The following is a 12365-nucleotide window of genomic DNA, read 5'->3' as shown; positions in this document are numbered from 1 at the left end:
TGGATTGGCCGGGGACACTTTGTTGCGCCAAATTACGGATTTTTGTGGAAAAACGTACACACGCACTTGTACATAGTTCAGACGATGATCTACTATTAAGTGTTTTCCGTTTGGCGCCTCTGCTGGGACACGTTGGGGTTTGACCTTGAAAAGGTGTTTTCTCCTACTTGTTGAGTAGTCTTTTGACGTCACAAGATTTTTACCAGTGTAGCTCCCTCTTCTATATATACATTTATATATGTCCCATAAAAAGGAGACACACTCCGTGTCACACGTTTATTACTTTATTGCGGGCACCAGACAGTGAATCTGATTGGTGGAGTCAAAATAAAGAAAAGGAGAAAAGCATAAGTGAGACCACTTACAGACTCAGAAACAGAGAGAGAGAACGAGAAGAGGATGGAGGCGAAAAGTTTGATAACCATTGGACTTTATCTCATTCTGAGCTGCCAATTTGGTAAGGAAACCTGTAGTGTGTGTGAGGGGGAGGCTGGCACTGCCGCTGCCCGCGCTGTACCTGTGCTGTGTACACATGGTGTAGTAGTGTGTGTGAGGGGGAGGCTGGCACTGCCGCTGCCCGCGCTGTACCTGTGCTGTGTATACATGGTGTAGTAGTGTGTGAGGGAGAGACTGGCACTGCCGCTGCCCGCGCTGTGCCTGTGCTGTGTATACATGGTGTAGTAGTGTGTGTGAGGGGGAGGCTGGCACTGCCGCTGCCTGCGCTGTACCTGTGCTGTGTATACATGGTGTAGTAGTGAGTGTGAGGAGGGGCTGGCACTGCCGCTGTCTGCGCTGTACCTGTGCTGTGTATACATGGTGTAGTAGTGTGTGTGAGGGGGAGGCTGGCACTGCCGCTGCCCGCGCTGTACCTGTGCTGTGTATACATGGTGTAGTAGTGTGTGTGAGGGGGAGGCTGGCACTGCCACTGCCCGCGCTGTACCTGTGCTGTGTATACATGGCATGGTGTAGTAGTGTGTGTGAGGGGAATCTTTTTTATTTTAAATACAAAATACAAATATTTACAAATACACACAATACTTACAGAATAGCAACCAGAAAATGACATAAACAATACATTTATCTTACAGAGATTCCCTTTTCAAAGATATCTAAACGCCTCTCTCCAACCTCTCAGATTCCCCCTGCTATATACACTTTACATCTGATAGATAAACAATATACACTTTACTGATAGATAAATAACACAAAGTAATCAAGCAAATTTCCTGCAAAAAGAAAATCTAATTCTTAATGTCCTTTAGACTAGAAAAGACTTGAGTCTGTATCTTTTCCCCTTAATACTATTCACATTAATTAGTTGCCACTTTCAGCGGAGAGGGGCACTTTGGCACATTTAGTGAATCACCACCACCCTTTTTTTTTCTTTTTTGCACCATTTTTCTTTTTGACCATTTTCTTTCTCCCGGGGGGACTCTCTGATGGCAGATTTCTCTTATTCGATGGTCCGGCCATCTCAATGTCCTGAATAGATCCAGACCGCTGCGAGGTCTGACTGTCCGACATATCGGGGTCTGCGTCATCCATCTTTTCACCCCAACTCTTTTCCTCCAATACCTCATATGTATTGTGCAGCGAGATCTCTTCTTGGACAGTTTCTGTAGTTTTCTTTCTAGCTGAGCTGGTTAGGGCAGTCTTGTTTTTACTTGCTATTGTTTCCCATTCATTATCGCCATCTTTGCGAGGTTCGGCGCCATCTTTGCAGGGTTCGTCGCCATCTTTGCAGGGTTCGCCGCCATCTTTGCAGGGTTCGCCGCCATCTTTGCAGGGTTCGTCGCCATCTTTGCGGGGTTCGCCGCCATCTTTGCAGGACTCGCCGCCATCTTTGCTCAGATCGCTCCTGTGTTCTCCGTCTGACCCCCTTTGGGCTGGAAGTGTATATGTCAGACCCAGAGACTTTAAAACCTCTTCTACAGGTGTAAGTTGAAGACTTTCTGATGACTCTGTGGTATTCTCTTTATCACTAGGAGATGCTGTATTCTGTACACTAGACATTTCATTCTGCCCATAATGGTTGTGTTCGGCTTCTGGGCAATCTTTAAAGGAATGACCACATTTATAGCACAGGTTGCAGACAATGTCCTTGTCACACTCAGAGCTGTGATGACCAATAGAACCACATAAAGTGCACCTGATTTTGTCACATGCTGAGCTTAAGTGCCTGGGGGAATCACATTTAAAACATTTTTTAGGCTGTCCCCAATAAAAACATCGCCCGCGATCTCTTCCAATATATATGGCGTTTGGGAGGTGACATGCCACATTGTGTGTGTATCTAAGTTTAACTTTAAACTTGTAGCCCCCATTCCAGAAACCTTCAGCATCCATACTTTTCACTGGACCAGACTGAATATCGCACTGTCTTTGCAGCCAAAAACATATATCTTCTACCGCTACAGTCTCAATATCAAAGATAATATTCACTTCCACGGTCACAGGGCGAGAAACCTGGATAACTTTAAAGAATTCCCATTCTGGATTATCCTTCACTTCTCTATAACGAAACCAGAATTTTTCAAGCCCTTCTGGTGTCTTAAAGCTCACTTCGTAGTTTCTGCTACTAGGAGCATGTAACAAAGCATACACCTCACTGGGTTGGAAGCCAAGAGAAACTTTGATCAAGTCTTTTCCTACAACAAATCTGTCCGGTATAGGAACCATATCCCCCCAATAATGCAGTCTGACAACGTTCCTGCGCTTTCTGGCATCATCAAATGACAAATAAGATGTACCTGGGCGTCTTGTACTCCATGCTGACTGCTGTGGGGGAGCTGGCTCAGCCGCTCCTGTTGGTTTTGCTGCCGTTCCTGCTTCAGCTAAGGACTTTGCTTTTGCCGCTCCTGTTTCTGCTAAGGGCTTTGATGCTGCTGCAGGCTGTATGGATTTCTCTCCCACTTTAGGAATCTCCATTTCTTGCGCCTCAAAAGCCTCTACTGCTTCAGCGTTCTCCACTGCTTCAGCCATTTCTATTTCAGACACTTCTTCCTGTGCCTGGGCTGTTTGCTGCTCTGTCTCAGGTGTATTGCCAGCATCATTCAGGCTCTCAGCCTGGGCTGTTTGCTGTGTGTCTGCCTTGGGTGTGGCTGCTAATTCCTGCACCTGTCTGCAACCATCAGCTGCTTGTAGTCTCTCTGTATCAGGTAGAGTTGCATGCAGTTTCTCTATCTCCGGTGCAGCCGTATGCAGGGTCACTGCGTCAGGTACAGTTGTTTGCGGGGTCACTGCATCAGGTACAGTTGTTTGCGGGGTCACTGCGTCAGGTGCAGCTGCTTGCGGGGTCTCTGTCTCAGGTGTAGCTGTAGTTGCCTGTGCATTAGTGTGTATGTCCTTGCCAATTTGTGGGATAACAATTTCTGTGACCCCAAGTCTCCTTTTCTCATGCTCTGCCTGCCTTTTATTCTTGGCTTCATTAGACCTTGAGCTGGTTTTAGCCGCAGTTCTCTTACCCGTCTGGTTCTGAGTACTTTCAGTATTCTCCATTTCAGATTCTTTTTGCCCAACATTTTCATTCATCTCTTTTTCCACATTTTCTGACTCTTTCTTTTGCAAACATTTCTGCACTTTAGCTTCCAGGGAAACTTTCTTATCCGCATTCAGATTAGCTTGAGACCTGGTTCCCACTCCTCTCCCTCCTCCAGGGTCTGCCGCCATCTTGGCTCACAGCTCCTCCCCTTCCTGTGTGTGAGGGGGAGGCTGGCACTGCCGCTGTGTATACATGGTGTAGTAGTGTGTGTGAGGGGAATCTTTTTTTATTTTAAATACAAAATACAAATATTTACAAATACACACAATACTTACAGAATAGCATCCAGAGAATCACATAAACAATACATTTTATCTTAGGGAGGTTCCCTTTTCAAAGATATCTAAACGCATCTCTCCAACCTCTCATATTCCCCCTGCTATATACACTTTACTGATGGATAAATAACACAAAGTAATCAGGCAAGTTTCCTGCAAAAAGAAAATCTAATTCTTAATGTCCTTTAGACTAGAAAAGACTTGAGTCTGTATCTTTTTCCCTTAATACTATACACATTAATTAGTTGCCACTTTCAGCGGAGAGGGGAACTTTGCATATTTAGTGAATCACCACCACCCTTTTTTTTTCTTTTTTGCACCATTTTTCTTTTTGACCATTTTCTTTCTCCCGGGGGGGCTCTCTGATGGCAGATTTCTCTTATTTGATGGTCCGGCCATCTCAATGTCCTGAATAGATCCAGACCGATGCGAGGTCTGACTGTCCGACATATCGGGGTCTGCGTCATCCATCTTTTCACCCCAACTCTTTTCCTCCAATACCTCATAGGTATTATGCAGCGAGATCTCTTCTTGGACAGTTTCTGTAGTTTTCTTTCTAGCTGAGCTGGTTTGGGCAGTCCTGTTTTTACTTGTTATTGTTTCCCATTCATTATCGCCATCTTTGCAGGGTTCGCCGCCATCTTTGCGAGGTTCGTCGCCATCTTTGCAGGGTTCGTCGCCATCTTTGCAGGGTTCGCCGCCATCTTTGCAGGGTTCGCCGCCATCTTTGCAGGGTTCGCCGCCATCTTTGCAGGGTTCGCCGCCATCTTTGCAGGGTTCGCCGCCATCTTTGCAGGGTTCGCCGCCATCTTTGTAGGGTTCGCCACCATCTTTGCGGGACTCGCCACCATCTTTGCTCAGATCGCTCCTGTGTTCTCCGTCTGACCCCCTTTGGGCTGGAAGCGTATATGTCAGACCCAGAGACTTTAAAACCTCTTCTGCAGGTGCAAGTTGAAGACTTTCTGATGACTCTGTGGTATTCTCTTTATCACTAAGAGATGCTGTATTCTGTACTCTAGACATTTCATTCTGCGTATAATGGTTGTGTTCGGCTTCTGGGCAATCTTTAAAGGAATGACCACATTTATAGCACAGGTTGCAGACAATGTCCTTGTCACACTCAGAGCTGTGATGACCAATAGAACCACATAAAGTGCACCTGATTTTGTCACACGCTGAGCTTAAGTGCCTGGGGGAATCACATTTAAAACACTTTTTAGGCTGTCCCCAATAAAAACATCGCCCTCTATCCCTTCCAATATATATGGCGTTTGGGAGGTGACATGCCACATTGTGTGTGTATCTGAGCTTAACTTTAAACTTTTAGCCCCCATTCCAGAAACCTTCAGCATCCATACTTTTCACTGGACCGGACAGAACATCGCACTGTCTTTGCAGCCAAAAATGTATATCTTCTACCGCTACAGTCTCAATGTCAAAGATAATAGTCACTTCCACGGTCACAGGGCGAGAAACCTGGATAACTTTAAAGAATTCCCATTCTGGATTATCCTTCACTTCTCTGTAACGAAACCAGAATTTTTCTAGCCCTTCTGGTGTCTTAAAGCTGACTTCATAGTTCCTGCTACTAGGAGCATGTAACAAAGCATACACTTCACTGGGTTGGAAGCCAAGAGAAACTTTGATCAAGTTTTTTCCTACAACAAATCTGTCCGGTATAGGAGCCATATCCCCCCAATAATGCAGTCTGACAACGTTCCTGCGCTTTCTGGCATCATCAAATGACAAATAAGATGTACCTGGGCGTCTTGTACTCCATGCTGACTGCTGGGTGGGAGCTGACTCGGCCGCTCCTGTTGGTTTTGCTGCAGTTCCTGCTTCAGCTAAGGACTTTGCTTTTGCCGCTCCTGTTTCTGCTAAGGGCTTTGATGCTGCTGCAGGCTGTATGGATTTCTCACTCATTTTAGGAATCTCCATTTTTTGTGCCTCAAAAGCCTCTACTGCTTCAGCGTTCTCCACTGCTTCAGCCATTTCCACTTCAGACACTTCTTCCTGTGCCTGGGCTGTTTGCTGCTCTGTCTCAGGTGTATTGCCAGCATCATTCAGGCTCTCTGCCTGGGCTGTTTGCTGTGTGTCTGCCTTTAGTGTGGCTGCTAATTCCTGCACCTGTCTGCAACATTCAGCTGCTTGTAGTGTCTCTGTATCAGGTACAGTTGCATGCAGTTTCTCTATCTCCGGTGCAGCTGTATGCAGGGTCACTGCGTCAGGTGCAGTTGTTTGCAGGGTCACTGTGTCAGGTACAGTTGTTTGCAGGGTCACTGTGTCAGGTACAGTTGTTTGCAGGGTCACTGTGTCAGGTACAGTTGTTTGCAGGGTCACTGCGTCAGATGCAGTTGCTTGCGTTGTCTCTGTCTCAGGTGTAGCTGCAGATGCCTGTGCATTAGTGTGTATGTCCTTACAAATTTGTGGGATAACAATTTCTGTGACCCCAAGTCTCCTTTTCTCATGCTCTGCCTGCCTTTTACTCTTGGCTTCATTAGACCTTGAGCTGGTTTTAGCCGCAGTTCTCTTACCCGTCTGGTTCTGAGCCGGACTTTCAGTATTCTCCATTTCAGCTTCTTTCTGCCCAACATTTTCATTCATCTCTTTTTCCACATTTTCTGACTCTTTCTTTTGCAAACATTTCTGTACTTTAGCTTCCAGTGAAACTTTCTTATCCGCATTCAGATTAGCTTGAGACCTGGTTCCCACTCCTCTCCCTCCTCCAGGGTCTGCCGCCATCTTGGCTCACAGCTCCTCCCATTCCTGTGTGTGAGGGGGAGGCTGGCACTGCCCGTGCTGTACCTGTGCTGTGTATACATGGTGTAGTAGTATGTGAGGGGGAGGCTGGCACTGCCCGCGCTGTACCTGTGCTGTGTATACATGGTGTAGTAGTGTGTGTGAGGGAGGCTGGCACTGCCGCTGCCCGCGCTGTACCTGTGCTGTGTATACATGGTGTAGTAGTGTGTGTGAGGGAGGCTGGCACTGCCGCTGCCCGCGCTGTACCTGGGCTGTGTATACATGGTGTAGTAGTGTGTGTGATGGGGAGGCTGGCACTGCCCGCGCTGTACCTGTGCTGTGTATACATGGTGTAATAGTGTGTGTGAGGGGGAGGCTGGCACTGCCCGCGCTGTACCTGTGCTGTGTATACATGGTGTAGTAGTGTGTGTGAGGGGGAGGCTGGCACTGCCGCTGCCCGCGCTGTACCTGTGCTGTGTATACATGGTGTAGTAGTGTGTGTGAGGGGGAGGCTGGCACTGCCGCTGCCCGCTTTGTACCTGTGCTGTGTATACATGGTGTAGTAGTGTGTGTGAGGGAGGCTGGCACTGCCGCTGCCCGCGCTGTACCTGGGCTGTGTATACATGGTGTAGTAGTGTGTGTGAGGAGGAGGCTGGCACTGCCGCTGTGTATACATGATGTAGTAGTGTGTGTGAGGGGGAGGCTGGCACTGCCGCTGCCTGCGCAGTACCTGTGCTGTGTATATATGGTGTAGTAGTGTGTGTGAGGAGGAGGCTGGCACTGCCGCTGTGTATACATGGTGTAGTAGTGTGTGTGAGGGGGAGGATGGCACTGCCGCTGCCTGTGCTGTACCTGTGCTGTGTATACATGGTGTAGTAGTGTGTGAGGGGGAGGCTGGCACTGCCGCTGCCTGTGCTGTACCTGTGCTGTGTATACATGATGTAGTAGTGTGTGTGAGGGGGAGGCTGGCACTGCCGCTGCCCGCGCTGTACCTGTGCTGTGTATACATGGTGTAGTAGTGTGTGTGAGGGGGGAGGCTGGCACTGCCGCTGCCCGCGCTGTACTTGTATACATGGTGTAGTAGTGTGTGTGAGGGGGAGGCTGGCACTGCCGCTGCCTGTGCTGTACCTGTGCTGTGTATACATGGTGTAGTAGTGTGTGTGAGGGGGAGGCTGGTACTGCCGCTGCCCGCGCTGTACTTGTATACATGGTGTAGTAGTGTGTGTGAGGGGGAGGTTGGCACTGCCGCTGCCTGTGCTGTACCTGTGCTGTGTATACATGGTGTAGTAGTGTGTGTGAGGGGGAAGCTGGCACTGCCGCTGTCTGCGCTGTACCTGTGCTGTGTATACATGGTGTAGTAGTGTGTGTGAGGGGGAGGCTGGCACTGCCGCTGCCCGCGCTGTACCTGTGCTGTGTATACATGGTGTAGTAGTGTGTGTGAGGGGGAGGCTGGCACTGCCGCTGCCCGCGCTGTACCTGTGCTGTGTATACATGTTGTAGTAGTGTGTGTGAGGGGGAGGCTGGCACTGCTGCTGCCCGCGCTGTACCTGTGCTGTGTATATATGGTGTAGTAGTGTGTGTGAGGAGGAGGCTGGCACTGCCGCTGTGTATACATGGTGTAGTAGTGTGTGTGAGGGGGAGGATGGCACTGCCGCTGCCTGTGCTGTACCTGTGCTGTGTATACATGGTATAGTAGTGTGTGAGGGAGAGGCTGGCACTGCTGCTGCCCGCGCTGTACCTGTGCTGTGTATACATGATGTAGTAGTGTGTGTGTGAGGGGGAGACTGGCACTGCCGCTGCCTGTGCTGTACCTGTGCTGTGTATACATGGTGTAGTAGTGTGTGTGAGGGGGAGGCTGGTACTGCCGCTGCCCGCGCTGTACTTGTATACATGGTGTAGTAGTGTGTGTGAGGGGGAGGCTGGCACTGCCGCTGCCTGTGCTGTACCTGTGCTGTGTATACATGGTGTAGTAGTGTGTGTGAGGGGGAAGCTGGCACTGCCGCTGTCTGCGCTGTACCTGTGCTGTGTATACATGGTGTAGCAGTGTGTGTGAGGGGGAGGCTGGCACTGCCGCTGCCCGCGCTGTACCTGTGCTGTGTATACATGGTGTAGTAGTGTGTGTGAGGGGGAGGCTGGCACTGCCGCTGCCCGCGCTGTACCTGTGCTGTGTATACATGTTGTAGTAGTGTGTGTGAGGGGGAGGCTGGCACTGCTGCTGCCCACGCTGTACCTGTGCTGTGTATACATGGTGTAGTAGTGTGTGTGAGGGGGAGGCTGGCACTGCCGCTGCCTGCGCTGTACCTGTGCTGTGTATAAATGGTGTAGTAGTGTGTGTGAGGGGGAGTATGGCACTGCCGCTGCCCGCGCTGTACCTGTGCTGTGTATACATGGTGTAGTAGTGTGTGTGAGGGGGGAGGCTGGCACTGCCGCTGCCCGCACTGTACCTGTGCTGTGTGTACATGTCATGGTGTAGTAGTGTGTGAGGGGGTGGCTGGCACTGCCCGCGCTGTACCTGTGCTGTGTATACATGTCATGGTGTAGTAGTGTGTGTGAGGGGGAGGCTGGCACTGCCGCTGCCCGCGCTGTACCTGTGCTGTGTATACATGGTGTAGTAGTGTGTGTGAGGGGGAGGCTGGCACTGCCGCTGCCCGCGCTGTACCTGTGCTGTGTATACATGGTGTAGTAGTCTGTGTGAGGGGGAGCCTGGCACTGCCGCTGCCCGCGCTGTACCTGTGCTGTGTATACATGGTGTAGTAGTGTGTGTGAGGGGGAGGCTGGCACTGCCGCTGCCCGCGCTGTACCTGTGCTGTGTATACATGGTGTAGTAATGTGTGTGAGGAGGAGGCTGGCACTGCCGCTGCCCGTGCTGTACCTGTGCTGTGTATACATGGTGTAGTAGTGTGTGTGAGGGGGAGGCTGGCACTGCCGCTGCCCGCGCTGTACCTGTGCTGTGTATACATGGTGTAGTAGTGTGTGTGAGGGGGAGGCTGGCACTGCCGCTGCCCGCGCTGTACCTGTGCTGTGTATACATGGTGTAGTAGTGTGTGTGAGGAGGAGGCTGGCACTGCCGCTGCCCGCGCTGTACCTGTGCTGTGTGTACATGTCATGGTGTAGTAGTGTGTGAGGGGGTGGCTGGCACTGCCCGCGCTGTACCTGTGCTGTGTATACATGTCATGGTGTAGTAGTGTGTGTGAGGGGGAGGCTGGCACTGCCGCTGCCCGCGCTGTACCTGTGCTGTGTATACATGGTGTAGTAGTGTGTGTGAGGGGGAGGCTGGCACTGCCGCTGCCCGCGCTGTACCTGTGCTGTGTATACATGGTGTAGTAGTCTGTGTGAGGGGGAGCCTGGCACTGCCGCTGCCCGCGCTGTACCTGTGCTGTGTATACATGGTGTAGTAGTGTGTGTGAGGGGGAGGCTGGCACTGCCGCTGCCCGCGCTGTACCTGTGCTGTGTATACATGGTGTAGTAATGTGTGTGAGGAGGAGGCTGGCACTGCCGCTGCCCGTGCTGTACCTGTGCTGTGTATACATGGTGTAGTAGTGTGTGTGAGGGGGAGGCTGGCACTGCCGCTGCCCGCGCTGTACCTGTGCTGTGTATACATGGTGTAGTAGTGTGTGTGAGGGGGAGGCTGGCACTGCCGCTGCCCGCGCTGTACCTGTGCTGTGTATACATGGTGTAGTAGTGTGTGTGAGGAGGAGGCTGGCACTGCCGCTGCCCGCGCTGTACCTGTGCTGTGTATACATGGTGTAGTAGTGTGTGTGAGGGGGAGGCTGGCACTGCCGCTGCCCGCGCTGTACCTGTGCTGTGTATACATGGTGTAGTAGTGTGTGTGAGGGGGAGGCTGGCACTGCCCGCGCTGTACCTGTGCTGTGTATACATGGTGTAGTAGTGTGTGTGAGGGGGAGGCTGGCACTGCCCGCGCTGTACCTGTGCTGTGTATACATGGTGTAGTAGTGTGTGTGAGGGGGAGGCTGGCACTGCCGCTGCCCGCGCTGTACCTGTGCTGTGTATACATGGTGTAGTAGTGTGTGTGAGGGGGAGGCTGGCACTGCCGCTGCCCGCGCTGTACCTGTGCTGTGTATACATGGTGTAGTAGTGTGTGTGAGGGGGAGGCTGGCACTGCCGCTGCACGCGCTGTACCTGTGCTGTGTATATATGTCATGGTGTAGAAGTGTGTGTGAGGGGGAGGCTGGCACTGCCGCTGCCCGCGCTGTACCTGTGCTGTGTATACATGGTGTAGTAGTGTGTGTGAGGGGGGAGGCTGGCACTGCTGCTGCCCGCGCTGTACCTGTGCTGTGTATACATGGTGTAGTAGTGTGTGTGAGGGGGAGGCTGGCACTGCCGCTGCCCGCGCTGTACCTGTGCTGTGTATACATGGTGTAATAGTGTGTGTGAGGGGGAGGCTGGCACTGCCGCTGCCCGCGCTGTACCTGTGCTGTGTATACATGGTGTAGTAGTGTGTGTGAGGGGGAGGCTGGCACTGCCCGCGCTGTACCTGTGCTGTGTATACATGGTGTAGTAGTGTGTGTGAGGGGGAGGCTGGCACTGCCCGCGCTCTACCTGTGCTGTGTATACATGGTGTAGTAGTGTGTGTGAGGGGGAGGCTGGCACTGCCGCTGCCCGCGCTGTACCTGTGCTGTGTATACATGGTGTAGTAGTGTGTGTGAGGGGGAGGCTGGCACTGCCGCTGCCCGCGCTGTACCTGTGCTGTGTATACATGGTGTAGTAGTGTGTGTGAGGGGGAGGCTGGTACTGCCGCTGCACGCGCTGTACCTGTGCTGTGTATATATGTCATGGTGTAGTAGTGTGTGTGAGGGGGAGGCTGGCACTGCCCGCGCTGTTCCTGTGCTGTGTATACATGGTGTAGTAGTGTGTGTGAGGGGGAGGCTGGCACTGCCGCTGCCCGCGCTGTACCTGTGCTGTGTATACATGGTGTAGTAGTGTGTGTGAGGGGGAGGCTGGCACTGCCGCTGCCCGCGCTGTACCTGTGCTGTGTATACATGGTGTAGTAGTGTGTGTGAGGGGGAGGCTGGTACTGCCGCTGCACGCGCTGTACCTGTGCTGTGTATACATGGTGTAGTAGTGTGTGAGGGGGAGGCTGGCACTGCTGCTGCACGCGCTGTACCTGTGCTGTGTATACATGGTGTAGTAGTGTGTGTGAGGGGGAGGCTGGTACTGCCGCTGCACGCGCTGTACCTGTGCTGTGTATACATGGTGTAGTAGTGTGTGTGAGGGGGAGGCTGGTACTGCCGCTGCACGCGCTGTACCTGTGCTGTGTATACATGGTGTAGTAGTGTGTGTGAGGGGGAGGCTGGCACTGCCGCTGCCCGCGCTGTACCTGTGATGTGTATACATGGTGTAGTAGTGTGTGTGAGGGGGAAGCCGGCACTGCCCGCGCGCACTATATCTTTCCTGTATCTCACAGGTCATACTCTGGAGTGCTATAAATGTGACAATTTTGCCTGTAAGGCGCTCAGCAGCGAGACCTGCAGCCTGGGGCAGAATTCCTGCTATACGAAGATTTCTGGCAGTGGTGAGTGGAGGCTATAGGGCAGATACAAACCCCAACACCTTTCTCTCTCTCTTTTTTTTCCTCCTCCCTTTGTCTCTTTCTCCCCCTATTTGTCTCTCTCTCCCACTTTCTTTCTATCATTTCCCCTTTGTCTCTCTCACTACCCTCCTTTCTTTCCCCCATTTTCTCCCTCTCCCTTCCCCCCTTTTCTCCCTCTCTCACCCCCTTCTCTCTCTCTCCCCTCCCCCTTTCTCTCTCTCTCCTGCTCCCATCCTTTCTCTCTGTCTCAGTTGCT

The 12365-nt window shown here is 51.7% G+C and overlaps 1 protein-coding gene across 2 annotated transcripts in view; it reads left to right on the top strand.

The window, feature by feature from the left end:
* The first annotated feature begins 351 nt into the window (after nt 1–351).
* Nucleotides 352–12365, top strand: part of LOC142475183 (uncharacterized) — a 55269-nt gene continuing 43255 nt past the window's right edge. The window contains exons 1-2 of one of the 2 annotated variants that reach the window (XM_075581158.1): nt 352–457; nt 11984–12091. In XM_075581158.1, coding sequence (XP_075437273.1) covers nt 400–457; nt 11984–12091 — 166 coding nt within the window. In that variant the 5' untranslated portion in view covers nt 352–399. The remainder of the gene's footprint in view (nt 458–11983; nt 12092–12365) is intronic. The other variant, XM_075581157.1, reaches the window with a different exon arrangement.

The sequence above is a fragment of the Ascaphus truei genome, unplaced genomic scaffold, assembly GCF_040206685.1.
Source record: "Ascaphus truei isolate aAscTru1 unplaced genomic scaffold, aAscTru1.hap1 HAP1_SCAFFOLD_1085, whole genome shotgun sequence".
Taxonomy (NCBI): Eukaryota; Metazoa; Chordata; class Amphibia; order Anura; family Ascaphidae; genus Ascaphus; species Ascaphus truei.
This window is presented reverse-complemented; position numbering and strand designations above follow the sequence as displayed.